The sequence below is a fragment of the Procambarus clarkii genome, chromosome 71 (assembly GCF_040958095.1).
Source record: "Procambarus clarkii isolate CNS0578487 chromosome 71, FALCON_Pclarkii_2.0, whole genome shotgun sequence".
Lineage (NCBI taxonomy): Eukaryota > Metazoa > Arthropoda > Malacostraca > Decapoda > Cambaridae > Procambarus > Procambarus clarkii.
In genome coordinates, this window is record NC_091220.1 from 17,029,764 (window position 1) to 17,051,688 (window position 21,925).

Genomic DNA, 21,925 nt, shown 5'->3' on the forward strand with positions numbered 1-21,925 from the left:
CAGCTGGCTGATCCACCCTCAGGTCTTTTTGATTGTAGTATGTTCCTGGTTGCCCTCTCTGTCACTCCGGCTCTGATTTTCTGTTTTTCAGCTAAGTGGTGTTTTTGCCTTTCTGGTTGTTCCTGTTATCTTGGTGCTGCAGGAACCAAACGTTTAGAGCACTTAGAGCTGCATGTGCTCCGGGTCATCATCGTTGTACGCTCCTTAAAATGTTGCCCTTGCGCTGCCAAGGTGATATTCCCTGGAGTGTTAGGGGATTGCTTCCTTAGAATCCTTCTCGTTTGTGGTGGGCCTCGCTCTGAGCGAGTCAGTAGTCTTAGGCTTCCAGTCTTTCCTTGGGTGGGAAGCGATATTTGGCTGGTAGAGCGCACTGGGGTCAAGAGCTGCACTTAATACAACAAGGTCAGTCTCCACAACAGCAAAAGCCTGGCTATATCAGCATGTTAGTACTGTACAGTGGGGTGTTGACTTACGAATTTAAACCGTTTCCAGAGACAGGTCGTAAGTTGAAACGAATTTTCCCGTAAGAAATAATGTAAATTGAATTAATCCATTCCGCACCCCAAAAATATTAACTTAAAAATACATTTTATACTGAATAATACTCATTTTGTACTAGCTACAATACAGTACTACTATATGTATATCGTTCCTTGAATGAGGACTCTTGTTGGCACATGGAAGACAGTGAGGAGGAGGAAAGATGTTAGTGTTTGGAAGGGGAGTGCCCTTCCAATGAGATCACTGGTGAAGGTGGGAATGGGAAGGTGGATCACTGTTACTGGGTATCCCATAAGGCAATTCACAATCTTGAATACAAGGTGTAGTTGGGAAGTCCTTCATTCTCATCCCAATGTTATGGACTGGAGAAGGTTGATTCTTGTGATTAGGCCCACCATCATGTTGCTTCACTGTATTGTCCGACTCATTGGACTTAGAACCAAATCACAAATAGATACATACTGTAGATTGGCATTCATCTGGATAAGTTGGAGTTACATCATTGAGCTCAACCAGGTCAACTAGAGAGGTCAAATCTTGCTAGACTGAACAAAATGTCAAAGTACAACTGGATCAGGAGATATAAGGTACGATGGTAATGAACTCCCATGAGTTGAGCATACCTTGGTTACCTTGAGGTTACCTTGAGGTGCTTCCGGGGCTTAGTGTCCCCGCGGCCCGGTCGTCAACCAGGCCTCCTGGTTGCTGGACTGATCAACCAGGCTGTTAGACGCGGCTGCTCGCAGCCTGACGTATGAGTCACAGCCTGGTTGATCAGGTATCCTTTGTAGGTGCTTATCCAGTTCTCTCTTGAACACTGTGAGGGGTCGGCCAGTTATGCCCCTTATGTGTAGTGGAAGCGTGTTGAACAGTCTCGGGTCTCTGAAATAGAATCTCGGGCATTACTGAAATATAAAAAAAAAAATGTTCGTGTGGGTTGTATTAGTTGAAGTAGATAAGAGAGATGTAATGGAGCGTAGTGCATGTGGAAGCACCAGTTCCCAGTATTTCTTTGCTATAATGTATGAATTTAATGTTAAATGTACCTGGATGGGGTTCTGGGATTCCTAATTGGTTCTTGCATGATGAGGGTCTGGGAGTTCTTCTATTCTGCAAGCCTGGCCCAGGGACTTGTGAGAGCTTAGTCCAATAGGTATGCTACCTACCTTGAGGCTACCTTGAGGTGCTTCCGGGGCTTAGTGTCCCCGCGGCCCGGTCGTCGACCAGGCCTCCTGGTTGCTGGACTGATCAACCAGGCTGTTAGACGCGGCTGCTCGCAGCTTGACGTATGAGTCACAGCCTGGTTGATCAGGTATCCTTTGGAGGTGCTTATCCAGTTCTCTCTTGAACACTGTGAGGGGTTTGCCAGTTATGCCCCTTATGTGTAGTGGAAGCGTGTTGAACAGTCTCGGGCCTCTGATGTTGATAGAGTTCTCTCTCAGAGTACCTGTTGCACCTCTGCTTTTCAACGGGGGTATTCTGCACATCCTGCCATGTCTTCTGGTCTCATGTGGTGTTATTTCTGTGTGCAGGTTTGGGACCAGCCCCTCAATTATTTTCCACGTGTAAATTATTATGTATCTCTCCCGCCTGCGCTCAAGGGAGTACAGATTTAGGCTCTTTAGTCGGTCCCAGTAATTTAGATGTTTTACTGAGTGGATTCTAGCAGTAAAGGATCTCTGCACGCTCTCTAGGTCAGCAATTTCTCCAGCTTTGAAAGGGGCTGTCATTGTGCAGCAGTACTCCACTCTAGAGAGCACAAGCGTTTTGAAAAGTATCATCATCGGTATAGCATCTCTAGTGTGAAAAGTTCTTGTTATCCAACCTGTCATTTTTCTTGCAGTTGTGACGGCTACTTTATTGTGTTCTTTAAAGGTAAGGTCTTCCGACATGAGTACACCCAGGTCCTTTACATTGCCTTTTCGTTCTATGTTATGATTTGCCTGAGTTTTTGTACGTGGGCATGCTGCCCACTACACATGCCTGGAGTGGCATGCAGGTCCACATATCCACTACAGCCTGGTTGGTCCAGTTCTTCTTGAACAAAACTATCCAGTTTTCTCTTGAAGACATCCACTGTTGTTTTGGCAATATTTCTTATTCTCGCTGGGAGGATGTTGAACAACCGTGGACCTCTGATGTTTATACAGTGTTCTCTGATTGGGCCTATGGCACCTCTGTTCTTCAACGGCTCTATTCTGCATTTTCTTCCATATCGTTTACTCCGGTATGTTGATATTTTATTTAAAATTTGGGACCTGGCCTACCAGCATTTTCCATGTACAGTCTATATATTATTTGATATCTCTCTTCTTGTCTCCTTTGTAGAGAGTACATCTGGAGAGCTTTGAGATGATCCCGATATTTTAGGCGCTTTATTGTGTCTATGTATGTCGTGTATGTTCTTGGTGTTCCTCTTTTTCAGCAGTCTCTCCTGTTCTGAAGGGGAAAGTATTATTTATGCTGTCAAGATGGACAGTACAAATAATTTGAATAGTAATAGTAACCCTAACTCAAGAAAGATAAAGGAGGTTAGGTAGAGAAATAGAAACGATTGAACTAAAGCTACAAGGATCATACAAAATCCGAGAGAGATAAAGAGTGCAAAAGGCCATCAGTGAAATAGAGAAAAATCCTAAATATATTTTGTCGCGTGCAAAATCAAGATAAAATAATTTTGGTATAAAAGGTCGTAATTTGAAAATGAAAATAGGTGCAGAAAGTCAGAATTTGGCTCAAAAATCACGCTCAGGTGTCAAATTTCTGACGTTTCAGATATTTTGAAAACTGCAGGGGCTTTTGGGCAAAATATTACCCTTCGCTATTTTCAGTAATTAGCATATTTTTTGTATAAAAGGTCGGAATTTGAAAATGAAAATAGGTGCAGAGAGTCAGAATTCGGCTCAAAAATCACGCTCAGGTGTCAAATTTCTGACATTTCAGATATTTTGAAAACTACAGGGGGGTTTGGTGAAAATATGACCAAATCGCCATTTTCAGTAATTAGCATATTTTCGGTGTAAAAGTTCGTAATTTGAAAATGAAAATAGATGCAGAGAGTCAGAATTCGGCTCAAAAATCACACTCAGGAGTCAAATTTCTGATATTTCAGATATTTTGAAAACTGTAGGGGGGATTGGGCAAAATATGACCCATCGCCGTAATATGACTCGAGGCCCTGCCCGTGTCCACGTATAGCCAGGCCCGGCCCGAGTCCAGGCTCAGCCAGGCCGGAGTCCAGGCCTAGTGAGACCCGGTCCGTGTCCAGGTATAGCCAGGCCCAGACAGGCCCGATTCCAGGCCAGCCAGGCCAGAGTCCAGGCTTAGCGAGACCCAGTCCGTTTCCAGGTATCGAAATGGAACTTTCATAGATGACAACATAGATATGAGCAAAATATTGAGGAATCAGTATGACTCTGTTTTCAGTGAGCCACTAAACACACCAGTATTTAGTCCAGTATTCCTGTACTCCTCATTCTCATTGGACATAAACAAGGACACAGACTACAGTATAGTACCGTATTATCCTTTGCAGATGACACTGGGAGTTTTATGAGAGTAGACAACATTGAAGGCACAATAAACCTCCAAACTGATGTATATCCGGTCTTTCAATGGCCACAAAAAATAATACGGTATTAAATGAATGTAAGTTCCAGCTCCTGCGCTATGGAAACAACGAAAATATAAAAAGCGTAAACCACGTACAAACTGCAGTCAAATCATACCATAGAATGTAAAAGTAATGTAAAGTATTTGGGTGTGTGATCATGTCAGAAGACTTTGCCTTTAAAGAACACAATAAAGTAGCCATCACACAACTGCAAGAAATTGACAGGTTGGATAACAAGAACTTTTCAGATGAGATGCTGTACCAATGATGATACTTTTCAAGACGATAGTGTTGAAAAGTTGAAACAGTACTCCACTCTAGAGAGTGGAGTACTGTTGTACAGTAACAGCCCCTTTCAAAGCTGAGGAAAATGCTGACCTGGAGAGTGGGCAAAGATCCTTTACTGCTAGAAACCACTCAATAAACCATCCAAATTATTGGGACCGATTAAAATGCCAAGATCTTTATTCTCTTGAGCGTAGGCATGAGAGATACATAATAATTTACACATGGAAAATATTAAAGGGACTGGTCCAAAATCTGCACACACAAATAATGTCACCTGAGACCAGAAGGCATGGCTGGATGTGCAGAACACCCCAGTTCAAAAGCAAAGGTGCAATAGGGGCCATTGATCCCCAGAAGCTACACAAGGTAGACACAAAGTAGGTACTCAGAGAGAGAGAACTCTATCAACATTAGAGTCCCAAGACTGTTCAACATGCTTCCACTATACATAAGGGGTATAACTGGCTAACCCCCTCACAGTGTTCAAGAGAGAACTTGACAAACACCTTCAAAGGATACCTGATCAACCAGGATGTGATTCATATGTCAGGCTGTGAGCAGCCATGTCCAACAACCTGGTTGACCAGACCATCAACCAGAAGCCCTGGCCAGAGAACAGGATGTGGGTACCTTGACCCCCCGGAATCAATGCAAGGTAGCTGCAAGATAAGTGGGTATATATATATCGTGTGTTGTGTCCGGTGGTGGCTCTTTGCCGCTACCTTCCTGCCACCGATTCAGCCTTGGTGGATGCCTTGTGGGTTGACCCAGTTTCCTCGGTTCCCTGTTTCAATTTTTGTGTTTTCCAGGTCATCAGTAGTATCGTCAAGTCAAGCCAACTTATGGTGTACCCTCATGCCCATGATGTTTGGAAAAACTGTATGCTGCTTTCTCAACAGATTTTGATAACGTGTCCTGATAACATGTCCTAAATTTATGCAGTAAAATATAAACATACCAGAGTGAACAATATGGAAGGAAATGCAGAATAGAGCTGGTGAGGAGTAGAGGAGCCAAAGGCACAATCAGAGAACACTGAACATCGGAGGTCCATGGTCCATTCCTTAACTGTAGCCTCTGTTTAACGCAACAGTAAAATGTGTACTTGGATGAAAAAACGATTCTTCGCGGCAGGGGATCGTATTCCAGGGACCATAGGATTAAGGACTTGCCCGAAACGCTACGCGTACTAGTGGCTGTACAAGAATGTAACAGCTCTTGTATATATCTCAAAAAAAAAAAAAAAAAAAAAAAAAAGGTGCTGGAACCACCAGGTTTTAGTGGATATGTGGGTCTGCAGGCTGCTCCAAGCAATAGCCTGTTGGATCAAGCTCTCACAGGGCAAGGCTTGCCTCAGGTCAGGCGTGAGGAGAACAACTCCCAGAACCCCATTCAGGTATAACCCAGGTTCTGACTCTTGGTAGACCAAACAGATTTCTATGGCTGATATGTCTTAGTACAGTAGTTGGGAGCCATCTTATTGAGATGGCTTCAGGGAGCCTCAAGGGTCTTCCCTAGAAACTTCATTACATTTAACACTGGTTTTATGATTAGCCTCTTGTGGGGCAATCTTTTAATTCAGTAACTGCATATTTACTTTATTTGGCAAGTTTTGTTTTCTGTTTTATACAGTATGCTCAAAAGTTTCAGTGGGTATTCTACCTTGTCAAATTATGCTTAAGTCCCTATTAGTACTGTGTATACAATAAGTTTTAGAATTGTTATTAACATTTTGCTTGTTCCTCAGACGGACTTCAGTGGACGTGTGGTGAACAACGACCACTTTCTGTATTGGGGAGAGGCAGCAAGATTGGCTGATGATGGCCTTGAATTCAGCTTCCAGGTCATTGAACAAACAGAATTCATTGATGATGCTTCCTTCATGCCTTTCAAAGGTGAGAGCATCAGCTTTCCACTGCCACACTGCATTCCTAGCACAACTGGAATACAGTATAGGCAAAGTCTCACCAAATCCTTTGAGCAACATAGGGCATATTATGCTTCAGGCTGAGGATGCTACACTTGTAGAAATTAAATTCCTCAGTGTCTCTGTTGACTATCTTTTCTTTTTAATGACTTGACATTTTAATAGTGGTTCTTTACACAGTATATATATTGTAATAGGTTAAGTCTTACCAATGCCTAGCCATCTATTGCAAAAGTGCTGTAACAGTTAACAGAGTGAGAGTTGTTGAAAATGTTAGCCATGTTGAAGTATTGCTAATAGTTGATAGCATTATTGTAATGAAGATTCTGTATAAAAAATGGCAGATGGGTGAATTATAAGTGTGTCATAGGTGTTCAGCAGTATTGTGAATAACTGCAATATGAAACTTTATGACTACTATTAAATCAATGCTGGAGTAGTCCTTACTGCCTGGAGGGTGGCTAATGTAGTCTCATTACTGAAGAAGAGGGACAGATCATGTTAGATTAGCCTGATGTTGAATGTGGGAAAGTTCTATGAGGGAGTTCAGTAAGAAAACAGCTTGATAAACATGGCCTAAGAATGAATTCTCATCCTAGTTTCTTATGATTACATTTTGGTTACCTTTTGATGATTCCGAGGATCCACCTCCATGGGGCCCGGTCTCTAACCAGGCTGCCTGGTTGGTGGTCTGGTCAGCCAGACATTTTGATGCAGCCGCTTGCAGCGTGATGTATGAATCACAGCCTGGTTGATCACGTATCCTTTGAAGATGTTTTATCAAGTTCTCTTTCAAACACTATAAGAGGTCAGCCAGTTATGCCCCTTGTAAGTAGAGGGAGAATGTTGGAAATTCATAATCCTTTGATGTTAATATAGTTCTCTCTCAGCATACTTATTGCACCTCTGCTTTTCAGTGGGGCTATTTTGCACATCCTACAGTACCTTCTGGTGTTGTATGGTGTTATTTCTGTGTACAGATTTGGTACCCGTCCCTCTAATCTTTTCCGTGTAAATTGTCATGTATCTCTCCTGCCTGCAATCTTAAAAAACACAGATTTAATCATTTTAAGTGGTCCCAATAATTTAGAGGTTTTATTGAGTGGATTCTAGCAGTTAAAGATCTTTGCATGCTCTCCAGGTCAGCAATTTGTCTAGCTTTGAATGGGGCTGTGAGTGTACAACAGTATTCCACCTAGAGAGCACTAGTGTCCTAAGAAGTATCATTATTGGTCTGGCATCTCTTGTTTGAAAGGTTTATTTTATCCAACCTGTCATCTTTCTTGCAGTTATGACAGTACTTTATCAGGTTCTTTAAAAGTAAGGTCTTATGACATGATTACTCCAATAATCTTTTACATTGCTTATTCTTTCAATAATGTGATTTGACTGTTTTATATGTGGTTTCCATTTTTATGTTTTAGCTTTTTGCCTAGTGCAGGAGCTGGAACCTATCCTCATTAAACATCATGTTGTTTGCTGTAGTGTGTTCAAAGACCTGATTAACGTCAGATTGGAGGTTTGTTGCATCCTCTGTATTGTCTACTCTCATGAAAATCCTAGTGTCATCTGTAAAGGATGATTCAGTACTATAGTTTATATTCTTGTTTATATCTGATATGAGGGTAATCTTGTTTTGCAAATCTGCTGTCTTTCTTCTTTAGAGTATTAAAGGCAGTGAACATAATGAGAGGCTGAACAGGATGATTGAGACCCGACCAACCAGGCTGTATTTCATACGTCAGACTGCTATCAGTTGCATCTAACATCCTGGTTGACCAGACCACCAACCAGGAGTTCAAGTCTGAGACTGGGTCACATGGATGTTGATTTTTGGAACCAGTGTAAAGTAAGGTACCTTACCTTGTGGGTTACCTTGCGAGGCTTTCAGGACTCAATGTCTCTGCAGGCTTGTCCTTTACCAGGCCTCCTCATTGCTGGGCTGGTCAACCAGGCTGTTGGACCAGTATCCGTAGTTTCCATATATCCATAGTTGGACCATATATCCGTAGTTGAACCATGTATCCATAGTTGAACCATGTATCCATAGTTTCGTATCATAGTAGTCCTTTGTGAGAGTTTAAGATAGAGCTGCAAACACTACACTTGCCTCATTTAGGAGGACATTTGTAAAATGGTATTTGTTGTGTGTGATTTCATGCCCGGAATGTTGGTAAATACAAATGATGTTACCATGTTGTATATGTAGAAGTGCTGGGTATTTTACTTGCCATTAATATCTGTGGTTTTAATAGGTGTGCCACTGTGTTTGTGTCCTGTCTAGCATTTGACCAGGCATATTTTTTTAATTGTTTCCAAGTTGAAAGATTTTGATCTATTTTAGAATTATATCTTAATCCTTGATAACCTAATCCAAGAAAAAAAGTTAACCGGGTCTAAAACTATTTCTTGTATTAGATAGCCTATAGGCCATATATTATTTCAACTAAGCTTCTGAAAATGGTGGTGTCCCACTTCGGGTCAATAGCTAGCAATTTACTCGTTAGTTAAAATGACACCTTATTGTGATGTTAATTGGACCACATCCCATTATTTCATACCAGGTATTACATAAACTTACAAATTGCATTCACATTGTACTATCAAATGTCTTTTCATTATAAATATCAGTGGTGGCATATTGCAAATAAAATATAATACTCCAAGTTTCATTGTGATCTTCACATTTTATGAACGGTGTTTGTGCGCTTCAGTTACGTTGTACTGGAACAGACATGTAGACATATTGTGTACCTATTGATAGTTCTGGGAATCATTACTTTTGTAGCATAATTTTAAAATATTCTTAATTGTTACTTTATATTTTGCTCCTAGCTGGAAAGATGGATCCATACATAAAACGCTGCTGTGCCACCAAGATCCAGTCAGCGGAGAAACTCATGTATATATGCAAGAACCAACTAGGTAATTGTCTTCAGATTGTTGGGTGATACTAATATTAGATTAAGTGAACACAGGAGGCCTTTGTGGGAGCTTGGAACATTTGTGAAGTTGAATTAATATTGCTGAATGCAGTGAATAGATTTTATGAAGGAAGAATAATGGGGTTTAATAGTGGTGTACAGTGTTTAGTAGGTTTCATGAAGATTATGTGATGTGCCAATGGTAGGTTTCATGAAGATTATGTGATGTGCCAATGGTAGGTTTCATGAAGATTATGTGATGTGCCAATGGTAGGTTTCATGAAGATTATGTGATGTGCCAATGGTAGGTCAGTATTCACATGTTTGGGGCCATAGAGGTCAAGGTCAGAATATTAGAAAGGCTGTGAGCAAGATGGTGAGCTTGCATGTTTGAGACTTGATGTTTACAGATGAGACACTTTATCACAGAGATTGAAAAAGATAATCTAGCTACCAGAAAGAGATTTTAAGGTTTTGATGAGTTAAAAAATGATTAAACAAACTGAAGAATTAGTTAATTATTTTGAAGGGAGGTAGAGTGAGAGTGAGAATGAGAGAATTAACTATCTAAGAATTTATAATGTTAAGATGTAAATGGCATAATGAATGATATTACTATGGAATGATGTGGAGTGCATGTGGCTTACAAGATTGTAGGGAGTGGGATATTGTGATACTGAATAATCATGTAGAGTGAATTTTCACTTGAGAGTGGTGCCGTATTTGAGTCAACATGAAAGGAGAGAAGGGCGGAAAAGTACCTTTGTCTCAACACTAAAGATGGGTCACTTTACCATAGTGCTGTGCTGAACATTATATGATGAAGGGTATATTGATGTCTTAACACTTAATGTAATCAGGTTTACGTAGGGTAAAGGTTCATAGGCTGTTTGGTTCAGCGTATCAGACAACTTGTCATGCAGAGGTTAACTACTACAAGATACATTATATTTTTTTTCCTAAACAGGATAAATCTAAACTTGAGATATTTTGAAACATTATCAAATTACATTCATGTAATCAAATTACAATTTGATTTTCTTTTATCATTTTTATTCTCTCAAGCTTATTGTATGTATTCAACATATTATTTTGAAATGTGTATGAATGTTGTTGACTTTTATCAACAGGTATAGAAAAGGAATATGAGCAGCGTGTTTTGCCTGATGGGAAGCTTAATGTTGATGGGTTCCTGTGTGTGTTTGATGTCTCACAGGTTCCCAATCGCTCTTTAGAACGTCAGGTAGAACTCACCGCTAGTATCTTAAATAACTGCCTCAAAACTAAGCGGCCGGTTGTTCTTGTAACGACAAAGAATGATGAGGCTAATGAGGTAAGAGCCAAAAATGTGTAAAGCCTGTTGACAAACAATTTGCTGTATTAGTATGACGAATTTAAAAACAAATCATTTACTATGATTAACTGGAAACAATATGAAACACGTAACTTTTCAGATCATCATGCTAATATATTTGATTCATTGCATTATTAATTTTGTATTAATGACTATTAATATCTTCATGTCTGTAATTCTTAACATAATAGACCAAAAATTTTATTGTAAAATATTTTTCCTTGTAATTCAGGTATTGTAATTATAGTATTATATGCTGAATTTATTGTTGTAACGTATTATTCAATTTTGAATTAGTTCATATTAAAATGCGCTTAATCTGTGCCATTTATTTTCAGGTATATGTTAAGGAGGCTGAGAAGTTAGCGAGCAGAAAAGAGTTTAAGGGGAACATCCCTCTAGTGGAAACTTCCTCGCATGAAAATGTTAATATAGACTGTGCGTTTATGACATTAGCACATTTGATAGACCGTAATAGAGGAAGAATTCGTATTGTTCCATTTTATGAGGCAGCGAGACATAGAAAAGAAATTCTTGATGTAGCAACAGATGCCTTCCAAAGATTAGTGCGCACTCATGTTCTGGACTATCGGTCTATATGGGCCACAACTAGTAAAAAACTTGCTCAAAGTCCTGATTTTATACATTATGTGGACCTCTTTGGTATGGACCAAGCGGCCAAATTGTTCCGTCGTCATGTCAAGAAACTCAAAGATGAATACCTCCAAAGAAAAGTGGAGGCATACATGGACATGCTGCCCTCCATTCTGCGTGAGTTCTTCCCGGACCTGCAGAGCTTAGAAGACGGGTGAGTGTTTGCCGTAATGTGTCTCATTGACTGTGATTACATCTAGTATTGGTCTCTTGGGGCACCTCTTCATTATTGATTCAATAATTTTATATGAATCTGTCCTGGTTAAAAATTGTGTTTTGATTATATGGTGTATGAAGGATAGATGTTTTGCTTTTCCTTATAAATGTAATTTAGCTTAAAACAAGTGCCCAGTGAGTATTATTATAGGATTATAATACCGTGCGGTTACCTTGCAATGGTTCCGAGGATGACTGTCTGCATAGCCTGGTCTCTGATCAGGCCTCGTGGTTGATGGTTTAGTCAACCTGGCTGTTGGACATAGCTTCTCGCAGCCTGACATGTAAGTCGCAGCCTGGCTGATCAGGTACCCTTTGGAGGTGTTATCAAATTCTCCTTTGAACATTGTGAGAGGTTGGCCAGTTATGCCCATAGTGATTAGAGGGAGAGTGTTGCAAGGTCTTGGGCCATTGATGCTGTTAGAGTTGTCTCTATCAATGCCTGATAGAGATTGGTCTGATTTAGTTATGCATATCTAGCTGTTCTCCCAGCTTATTTCTGTGAGGTCTTTATTTATTAGTTCCCAGGTCATCTGTTTAAAGTATTATTAAAATTTAATTTGCTTGTAACACATGATTTTGGGTGACAATATTCAAAGAGGATTGTGTTTTTATGTTTATTTTACATAGTTTGGTCATAGCAGTAGGATGTTAGAAATGGTACAATGGTGTCATGATAGGTTGAGATGAGGATGCTTGTAACATGCTGCGGGCTGAGGCAGATGGGACATGGTGCAGAAGGTGGCTGGAGATGGAGAGCTTGTGTGAGACCTGGAGCCGAGAACAGAGAACTAGAGTGAGGTTGGGGGCTCAGAGCTCAATGGAGGGCGAGAGCGGGAAGCTCGAAGGAGGGCGAGAGCAGAGAACTCGAACGAAGGCGGGAGCAGAGAGCCTGGATGAGGGTGTGAGCAGAGAGCTCAAATATGGTTGGGATTGGCCATCTGCTCTTTTGTGAGACTTGAAGTGTCGGGTGTAAGAGTTGGAAATCTACTGGTGTCTTCGACCGTGTTATGTCTGCATCTATCTAACCTTGCGCTGGACCCAGTTTGCTTCCTTATTTGGCAAGCCGATCGTCATTTGGCCTGATGGGAAGCTCGTTGATTCTTTTGGCTGTCCTAAGTGATCCATAGAACTCTTTTTTTTTTTTGGATTTATGGCAAATGTCATTATGGTTAGTGAATATGATTGCGGGTGTCATTAGCAATTATGGGGATTATTGAGAACTTTCAAATGCTTGAAATAAAATTTCTTGGAATGTGGAATAGCTTGAAGATAATTGAAGTGGTTGCTACAATATCTCTAATGTGGCTGCTACATGCTGAATTCTCCTCCACTTGGATTAAAGACTGGCTGAGCAGGTATATTGCTCATGATTTTCTGTACCATATATTGGTTAGGTTGTGATCTGAGTAACATAATTATCATTATGTTCCTAACTTGTTCATCATTGTAAAAATAGTCTATGGTGTTTTCTAGTTGGTTTTAATATTTGTTAGCTTAAGGCAAATTTGTTACATGTCCATAAGAGGCCATTTGTTTGTGTTCATGTAAGACTGCTTCCTGGGATTCTCTCTGGTGTAACTGTCTTTACCATATTCTATTTTAGATTCCGTTAGTTGAATGAAGATGATGTTTGGACAAGGTTTGTGAGCTTTTTTTTTCCAAGCATTGTTCTACTTTCAGTAGTTGGTCTTTAACTGGTGAGGTTTTGTATCTGGCGACCTATATACATGGACAACCACATTTAAAACTTTTATTTCGATTATCATTACTTCTGCCATATCATTTGTGGTGTTTGGCAGCTCTGTGCAGATGAGTGTCTCTTTTGATATATAGGCTGACCCCACCCTATAACCTGTGTTTTCTGTCACATCAGAAAAAATTGCATTCTGGTATACTGTATCCATGTAGTAGTAATTACTATCATAGTAATACTTTGTGAGAGTTCCAGTTAGGGCTGCAAACTCTACATTTGCCTCATATAGGAGGCCAGTTATAAAATGGACTTCGTTTTGCTTGTTTTTATGCTTGAATGTTGACAGATATATATGATATTGTATTTGTGGAAGTGCTGAGTGTTTTATGTGGTGTAGTTACCAGGGGTTCTAGTAGGGGGGGTGCCACTGTTTGTGTTCTGTTTAGCGTTTGACTGAGTTGGTGGTAGACCTCTTGTTTACCTGTTGTTGGTTCCAGGGTTCATTGTCTCCGTGGCCTGGAGAGACCAGACCTCTTGGGGTTTGTGGTCTGGTCAACCAGGCTGTTGGATGCAGCGTCTCACAGCTTGACAAATGAATCAGCCTGGTTGATCAGGTATCCTTTGGAGATGTTTATCAAGTTCTTTCTTGAACACCATGAGAAGTCGGTTGATTGTGTCCCTTATGCATAGTGGGAGAATCTCTCCCTTCAATGAAGTGGAATTCATTGAAGGGAGAGATTACTGAAGCCAATTGCATCCATAACATTTGGAAAACTATAATGAAAATATTAATGTCAAGAGTGGTTATTGGCACGTTGGGTATAAATGGCTAGAAGCTGAGGGACATAAAGAACTAGATTTCATGCTCCCATAGTCACTCATAGGTAAACAAATTATCTTATGGGGTTAGTGTTAGGACTATGTCTCTTACAAGTCTTTTTCTCTTATTGTTTCTTGTAATTGCCTGCCCCTTATGGTATAGTTAAATAGAAGTCTCCTGTCTCCCTTACCCATTTTTCATAATTTTGCACTTGCGTACTGTATTTGGATTCAATTCCAGCAGCCATTTATCTGCCTGCTCCTGAAGTTTGTTAAAGTCTTCTTGCAGCACCCTACAATCCTCTTTAGGTTTTACTTTTCTCATTAACTTAGCATCATCTGCAGACATTGACATGTTTGAGGTTACTCCCTCTGCGAGGTCGTTTACATGAATTAAAAAGAGCAATAATCTTAGGACAGAGCTGTGTGCAACACCGCTTTCCGCTCCTCTCTAGCCTGACACATCCTCTCTGATTATGACCTTTTGTTTCCTGTCCAGGTTTTCCTGTACCAGTCCAGTGCCTGTCATGTTATCCCTGCTTGTCTTTTTATCTTGTTTATTAGTCTATTACGATGAACGGTACGAAAGCTTTTTGGCAGTCTAGGAAGATGTGGTCTATCCATCCTTTCTTGTCTTATTTTGGTGACCCTGTCATTGAATTCAATCAAGTTTGTTAAGCATAATTTTCTGAAGCCATGTTGTACTTCTTATCAAATTTAGTCTCCCCAGATTCCTTCCCCAAATTTACTACTCCCCAGATATCCTCAAAGGGCCCAGCCTCAGCCCTTCGAAGATATAGAGTACAGGCATACCTCAGAATAAGAGTTTAATCCGTTCCTGGAGACGCCTCGCCTTCCGAAAACTCGCATTCCGAAGTTAATTTCCCCATAAGAAATAAAGGGAAATGAATTAATCCGTTCCTGACTACCCCAAAAACCCCACATCAAACTAAATTTTTATACCTAATTTACCTAATTCATCTAAATAAACCTACAAAACTGTGTTCCAGTTATTACTTACCTTGCTGTCGAGTGCTGTAGGCGTATGGAAGATGGTGAGGAGGGGGGAGGAGGAGAGGAGTTACTGTTTGGAAGGGGAGTCCCCTTCCATAATCACATCACATAACCCCATGCCTTGTAACACTATGGATACCACTTCTCTTTCTAAATTTTTCAAACCAGCCCCTGCTTGCCTTAAACTCTTTCTTATCTGCATCACTCGTTGCAGGGGTATTCTTTAGAAGGTCTTCTTGCAACACCCTGGCTTTCTCACAAATAATGGCCTCCGAAACACTATCACCCCTCAACTCCTTGTCGTGTATCCAAATTAATAACAACTTTTCCACTTCTTCAAGTATTTGTGGTCTTTGTGCCATTAATGTTCTTACTCCTTTTGCCACTTTAGCACCCATAATCTTATTTTTCTTCTTAAGTATAGTGCATATTGTTGATGTGGCTTTGTTGTACTGCCTACAAAGTTCAACAACACGTGTACCGTTCTCATGCTTCCGAATGATCTCTTGTTTCTCCTCTATTGTCATCCTCACATGAGCTTTCTGGCCTTTATCCTTACCACTGGCTTTCTTGGGACCCATGGTGAGATATATAATAACAAATTGTATAGACAAATCACCAAAAATCCAACAAAACACTGAAAATCCGCGAGAAGAATTGATGTGGGGGTAGTCACTGAGCGCAAGACAATAATAAACTGAGGGGCGGCGGGGCGGAGGGGCGACGATCGCCGAACCACCACGCGCTAGGTCGGCTGTACGCGTATCAACAAACTCGCGTCCAAACTCGCCTCCCGAAGTAACCATCGCCTTCCGAGACAAATTTTTGGAGTAAATACACCTCGCCTTCCGAAAACCTCGCATACAGGGACAATCGCATTCCGAGGTACCACTGTACTGTAATATACCCCAGATGCTTTTTTTTTTTTTACAGGAATTACAGGTACTTTACTGGAATATCTCTGTCTAGTAATTTTAGATTGGAGTCTTTATAAAATGAGTCCTCTGAGTTAAAAGCACCCACAACACACTTTGCAGGATTGAATGTTAAGTTGTATTCTGCATTATATCTTTAACATATTTTTATCAAATTTTCCATAGCCTTTACTTGTACATAGTTTGTGCAAGTAAAACTGTCATCTATGTGACAGCTGTTGTGACTTGCATGTGTAATTACCTAAGTGTAGTTATATAATGAGAGCTACGCTTGTGGTGTCCCGTCTTCCCAGTACTCTTTGCCATATAACGCTTTGAAACTACTGTTTTGGTTTCCACCACCTCAACTAACTTGTTCCAACCGTCTACAGAACCACTCAGTTTGCGAAAGTGAATTGTCTTGTTTCTTCGGGAGCTTTGTTTTGTTAGTTTAAATCAATGACCTCTTGTTCTTGAAGTTCCAGGCCAGAGGAATTCATCCCTATCATTTTTATTGATTCACGTTACTATTTTGAACATAGTGATCACCTTACCTTGAGGTTACCTTGAGATGTTTTTGGGGCTTAGCGTCCCCATGGCCCGGTCGTCGACCAGGCCTCCTCGTTGCTGGACTAGTCAACCAGGTTGTTGTACGCGGCTGCTCGCTGTCTGATGTTTGAATCACAGCCTGGTTGATCAGGTATATTTTGGAGGTGCTTATCAAGTTCTCTCTTTAACCCTGTGAATGGTCGGCCAGTTATGCCCCTTATGTGTAGTGAAAAGCATGTTGAACAGTTTCGGGCCTCTGATGTTGATAGAGTTCTCTCTCAGAGTACCTGTTGCACCTCTAATCTTCAACAGGGGGTATTCTTCACATCCTGCCATGCCTTCTGGTCACATGTGATGTTATTCACATATCATATCACCTCTTTTTTTTTTTCTTCTCTTATAATTTTGGTATGTTTAATGCCTCTAACCTCTCCTTGTAGCTCTTGTCCTTCAGTTCTGGGAACCATTTAGTTGCATGTCTTTGCACCTTTTCCAGTTTGTTGATGTGCTTCTTAAGATATGGGCACCATACAACTGCTACATTTTTCAAACTTTGGTCTAACAGAGGTCATGAAAAATTTCTTTAATATTTCACCATTCATGTGCATTATTTAAAAGCAATTATAAAATTGAAAAGTGTAGCATAGGCTCCTCGCACAATGTTCTTTATGTGGTCCTCAGGTGATAGTAAACTCTGTTGAACCACCCCTAGATCTCCTTATCAGAATTTGTTAAAGCTTTTTCACATATTTTGTAGGTTGTGTATGGTCTGTTTTCTCTTGTTCCACATTCCATTACATGTCATTTATTCACATTAAAATTCATTTGCCACGTGGTGCTCCATACACTTATGCTGTCTAGGTCTTTGTGAAGGGCATGACAACCGTCTTAAGTTTCTTATCTTCCCTATTATTTTAACATCATCAGCAAACGTGTTCATATAATTCTGTATTCCATCTGGTAGATCGTTTTTGTAGACAATGAACATTACCGGTGCAAGAATTGAACCCTATGGTACTCCACTTGTGACATTTCTCCAGTCCGATACATTGCCTCTGATTACTGCTCTGATTTTTCTGTCAGAAAATTTTTCATCCATGTTAGAAGCCTCCCTGTCACTCCTCCAGTATCTTCTAGTTTCCAGAAGAACCTCTTAAGTGTAACTGTCAAAACTGTGGAGCTGTCTCAGTGCAGCTAGCAACAGGGAACCATCGAATCCCCGTTTTCAATAGAATGGCTTATTTAAAAATTCCTCCTCCTTGCTTACCTGTAAACATTCTGTGTTTGCAGATACAGTACTACAGATACAAGCTTCTGAGCCACAGACTTCACATTCTTCTTTGATATTTTTTCAGAATTGTCTTTTTTTCATATGTCCTCTGAATCTTCCATCTGCAGGGATTGGCTAAGTATACAGCAAAGAATAAGTGAACATCCAGATTTTGATCGGTATTTCCTGCGCTGCAATGAAGATATTCCTTGGTCAGAAAATACGGAACTTCTTGACTCGGCTGACACTCGCATTCCGTTTGATGTTCTCGACTCCAATGAAGCAGAGACTGTGTTCAAAAATCACGTGAATGCTCTCCAGGCAGAATTAGAAATGAGAGAGTAAGTATTGTTATCTCCTCATGGATTGGTATTCTTTTGTTAATTTAGCAACATACATTTCTACTAATATTAGTACAGTAGTACAAAATAGTATAAAACTAGTAAAATGCATTTTTAATGAAAGTTTCAACCTTGGTAATGCAGTCAAACATTATACCCTTTGTACTGTTAACTAATATCTCATCCCACCAGCCATCATATCCCGAAGGGGGTAATAAGGATGAGGGTCTGAACCGCTATAATGGAAACATGACTTTTGGCTTGTTTTAATCACCATTATTCCTTTCCATTTGTAACCACCATTATATGTTTCATTTTTTAATCACTCGTCCTCTTTTTACTCTTTGAAAGTTGAGAGCTCGGAGAAAAATAGGAGAGCATTGTATGGAAAGACAGTTAAAGATACTCAGAAAGATACTCGCCCATAAATTATATACTGTATTGTATTCCACAATAACCAGCATCACGCAGACTAAGTAGTATCACACTCCAGCAAAACATCCACATTAGTACCCCATTTCTTGAAGTGACTAGATGAAGTGTGCTTCCCCTGATTTGTCTCATATTACATATTATGGTTTTGGTATTACATGTTAAGAATATTAAATTAGTTACACTGTGATTGTGCCGCCAACTAATCCATTTATTCCATTCTCACGGCATCGTTCAGGCTTCCACGAAGGTACGATGATGAATCTGTGTGTGCATGTTGCAATGTAGCTCCTGTAACTGTCTTGATTTATAATATATTCTGTATTTTAATTATTTGGTGTTAACACAGAATTCATCTGATCCACACATGGTAGCATGTGTGGATTTTGTTCCTAGCAAGGAACAAAATTGGTTCTCTTTGGATGTAGCTAATGATGCACGCTCTTCAGTTAATTTCTTTATAATGTATGAGGTGTATGGTTCTGTGTAGATGATTTACAACTGATTTTAATTGTAATGTTAGCTTTTGCTTTGTCTAGTTACAAAATTTTTGTTCTGTACTTGTACTAAATTCTCGAGGCAATTTTATCCTTAGTTCTGTAATTGTAGAGTTACAGACACAGTACTGTATTTAATAATCATCTTTTTCATAACATAACCCTTAAACTGCTCGTGTCATTTTCAAACCACCTAGACCCATGGTGCTCCTGTCATGTGTGAATGATTAATGTGCCTCATAATATTCCATTCCTAAATATTGTGTAGTTGTCACTTGACACTAGAGACCTCTGCCAATTGTTTGTATTATTGGGAAAAATTCCTGAAGGCCTTGGTTACCCACCTGGACATTATTAAACAAAAATGGTAACATTTCCGGCACATAACTGTTCATTGATATCTGTGCTTGAAGACATTTATGTTATGCAAAATTTCAAGGATGTCTATGAACCAGGAAGACATTTATGATAAGGAGAAATTTATTACAAATAATTTACTTGGAAACTGATTTTCAAAAATTTGAATTTTTTAATTTATTTTCTTGACATGAGAAATATTTGATGTAAGTGATCTTTTATAATATAAAAAGGAGAGACTTAAGAAATCATTATGCACACCTGGAAATGGACCTAAAAACAGTGTGCAGTTTGAGGGTTAAAATTGTTTTTAATATTTTAGTGGTACTGATTGGAGTTATTATTCTTAAACAAAACTTTGAAATAAGGTCATAAAAGTACACATTTGTAGGCTATGATTGGTAGCTCTTCCATACAAACTGTAGATAAGTAGGTAAAATTATTGGCCTTGTGTAATGTTAACTTTCAGGTTTTATTAACATTAGATCAATCTTTTTCTTGTAATTACTTAAGTGTAGTTACAGGTTGAGAGCTACGCTCGTGGTGTCCCGTCTTCCCAGTACTCTTTGTCGTATAATGCTTTGAAACCACTGATGGTTTTGGCCTCCACCACCTATTCACTTAGTTTGTTCCAACTGTCTACCACTCTATTTGCAAAAGAAAATTGTATAATTTTCTTTGGCCACCTCTATTTTCCTAGCTTGAATCTGTGTCCTCTTGTTCATGAAGCTGCTGGTTTCAGGGATTTCTCTTTGTCAATTTGATCTATTCCTGTTATTATTTTGTAAGTGGTGATCATATCGTTTCTCTTTTATCTTCTAGATTTGGTATGTTTAACGCCTCCAGTCTCTCCTCATAACTGTTATTTTTCAGTTCCAGAAGCCATTTTGTAGCATGCTGTCGCATATTTTCTAGTTTATTTATGTGTTTCTTGAGATTTGGGCACCATACAATTGCTGCATATTTTAATTTTTGTCTCACAAAAGTTATGAACAGTTTCTTTAGTATTTCACCATCCATATAATTAAAAGCAAGTCTGAAGTTGGAAAGCGATGCATACGCTCCGCTGAAAATGTTCATGTGTTCCTCTGGCGACAGTTTACTATCCAAAAATCACCCCACGGTCCCATTCTTTATTAGAGTTCTGTAATTCCTTTCCACATAATTTGTAAGTTGTGTGTGATCTATTTTCTCCAATTCCTCATTCCATAAAATGGCACTTTACCACTTGATGCTCCAAGCACTTATTTTATCTAGGTCAATTTGACGGGCATTACAGTTGTCTTCATCTCCTATCGTCCCCAGTATCTTGGCATCATCCGCAAACATGTTCATATAATTCTGTATTACTTCCGCTAGATCGTTTATGTAGACGATGAACATTACAAGAACTGAACCCTTTGGTACTCTGCTAGTAACACTCCTCCAGTCAGATACATTGTCTCTGATTACTGCCCTCATCTGTCTGTCAGTTGGAAAATTTTACATCCATGTCAGAAGTTTCCTTGTCACTCCTACAGCATGTTCCAGTTTCCAGAACAGCCTTTGTGTGTGGGACTCATCAAAAGCCTTTTTTTAGGTCCAGATAGACACAGTCTATCTAGACTGTGTCCAGATCGTTTTGTGTAGATTTAGGTGATTTCATTTTTAGTTGTGTGTAGGTTTAGGTGCTTTAATTTTTTTCAGCAATTACATTTTAGTTGATATCCTCTATTGCTATTTTTTTGAGTGGGTGCTTTTGTTGTTGGTGTGTGTGTAGGTTCTCTTGAGTGGTTAACTCCGTAGAGTTGAAATATATAATGTGCTAATTTTAATGTTCTTGTGGTATATCATGAGCTTTGGTAGAAGATAACAAGATATGTTTATAATTACATTAATAAGTAAGCAATTGGATTGTAGTTAGAGGCCTGAACAATCTGGCATTGTTTTACTTTAAAATGTTTTGGACAAAACTGAGAATAGGGGGGTATATGCAATATCATGTTCAAATGGAGAGAACTATTCCTAAAGTATGGTAAAGAAGAGAGAGTAAAGTTAAATGTATAGTTTTAATTAATATGAAATTGACTGAGAGAAATATCAATGAAATAATGTAAATGTTAATTTTCAGTCTAGCCTGATTACTTGTGAAATTATCCTCGTGCTCTTGTGAATGATTAATTGACCTTTTCTTTATTCTCTTTATTTATCTATGACAATATTCTCTGAAAATGGTATTTTTCAAAATTTCGGTCATAAACTCGTAAATAAACTCTTATGATTATATGAACCTCGGTTTCATGCCTTTTGTTAGACTGGCTGGTAATAGTGGTGAGGGCAAGAGGTGTGAAATAAAGCATTTGTGTTAGGGTTTTTGTAGTGTAGTTGTGGCTATTTTGTGCTTTTTATCAATATAGCCATAAACAAGAATTTATGATTTGATATGGAATTACTGTAATGCTTGAGGGTTTTTTAATAATCATAAATTAGCATGAATAAACCATAAACTCATATAAATAAGTTATATGAGTTCTAAAAAGCTCTTCTGCAATTAGAGAAAATCCAAGTTGACCAACAGCA

General features: G+C 39.3%; 1 protein-coding gene across 36 annotated transcripts in view; it reads left to right on the forward strand.

Moving 5' to 3' along the window:
• The window catches only part of RhoGAPp190 (Rho GTPase-activating protein 190), a 181,864-nt gene that overhangs the window by 34,763 nt on the left and 125,176 nt on the right, over nt 1-21,925 (forward strand). For 35 of the 36 annotated variants that reach the window (XM_069312127.1, XM_069312143.1, XM_069312139.1 and 32 more), the window contains exons 3-7: nt 6,150-6,297; nt 9,165-9,254; nt 10,384-10,586; nt 10,946-11,415; nt 17,868-18,080. In XM_069312127.1, the coding sequence (XP_069168228.1) occupies nt 6,150-6,297; nt 9,165-9,254; nt 10,384-10,586; nt 10,946-11,415; nt 17,868-18,080 (1,124 nt within the window). The remainder of the gene's footprint in view (nt 1-6,149; nt 6,298-9,164; nt 9,255-10,383; nt 10,587-10,945; nt 11,416-17,867; nt 18,081-21,925) is intronic. The other variant, XM_069312142.1, reaches the window with a different exon arrangement.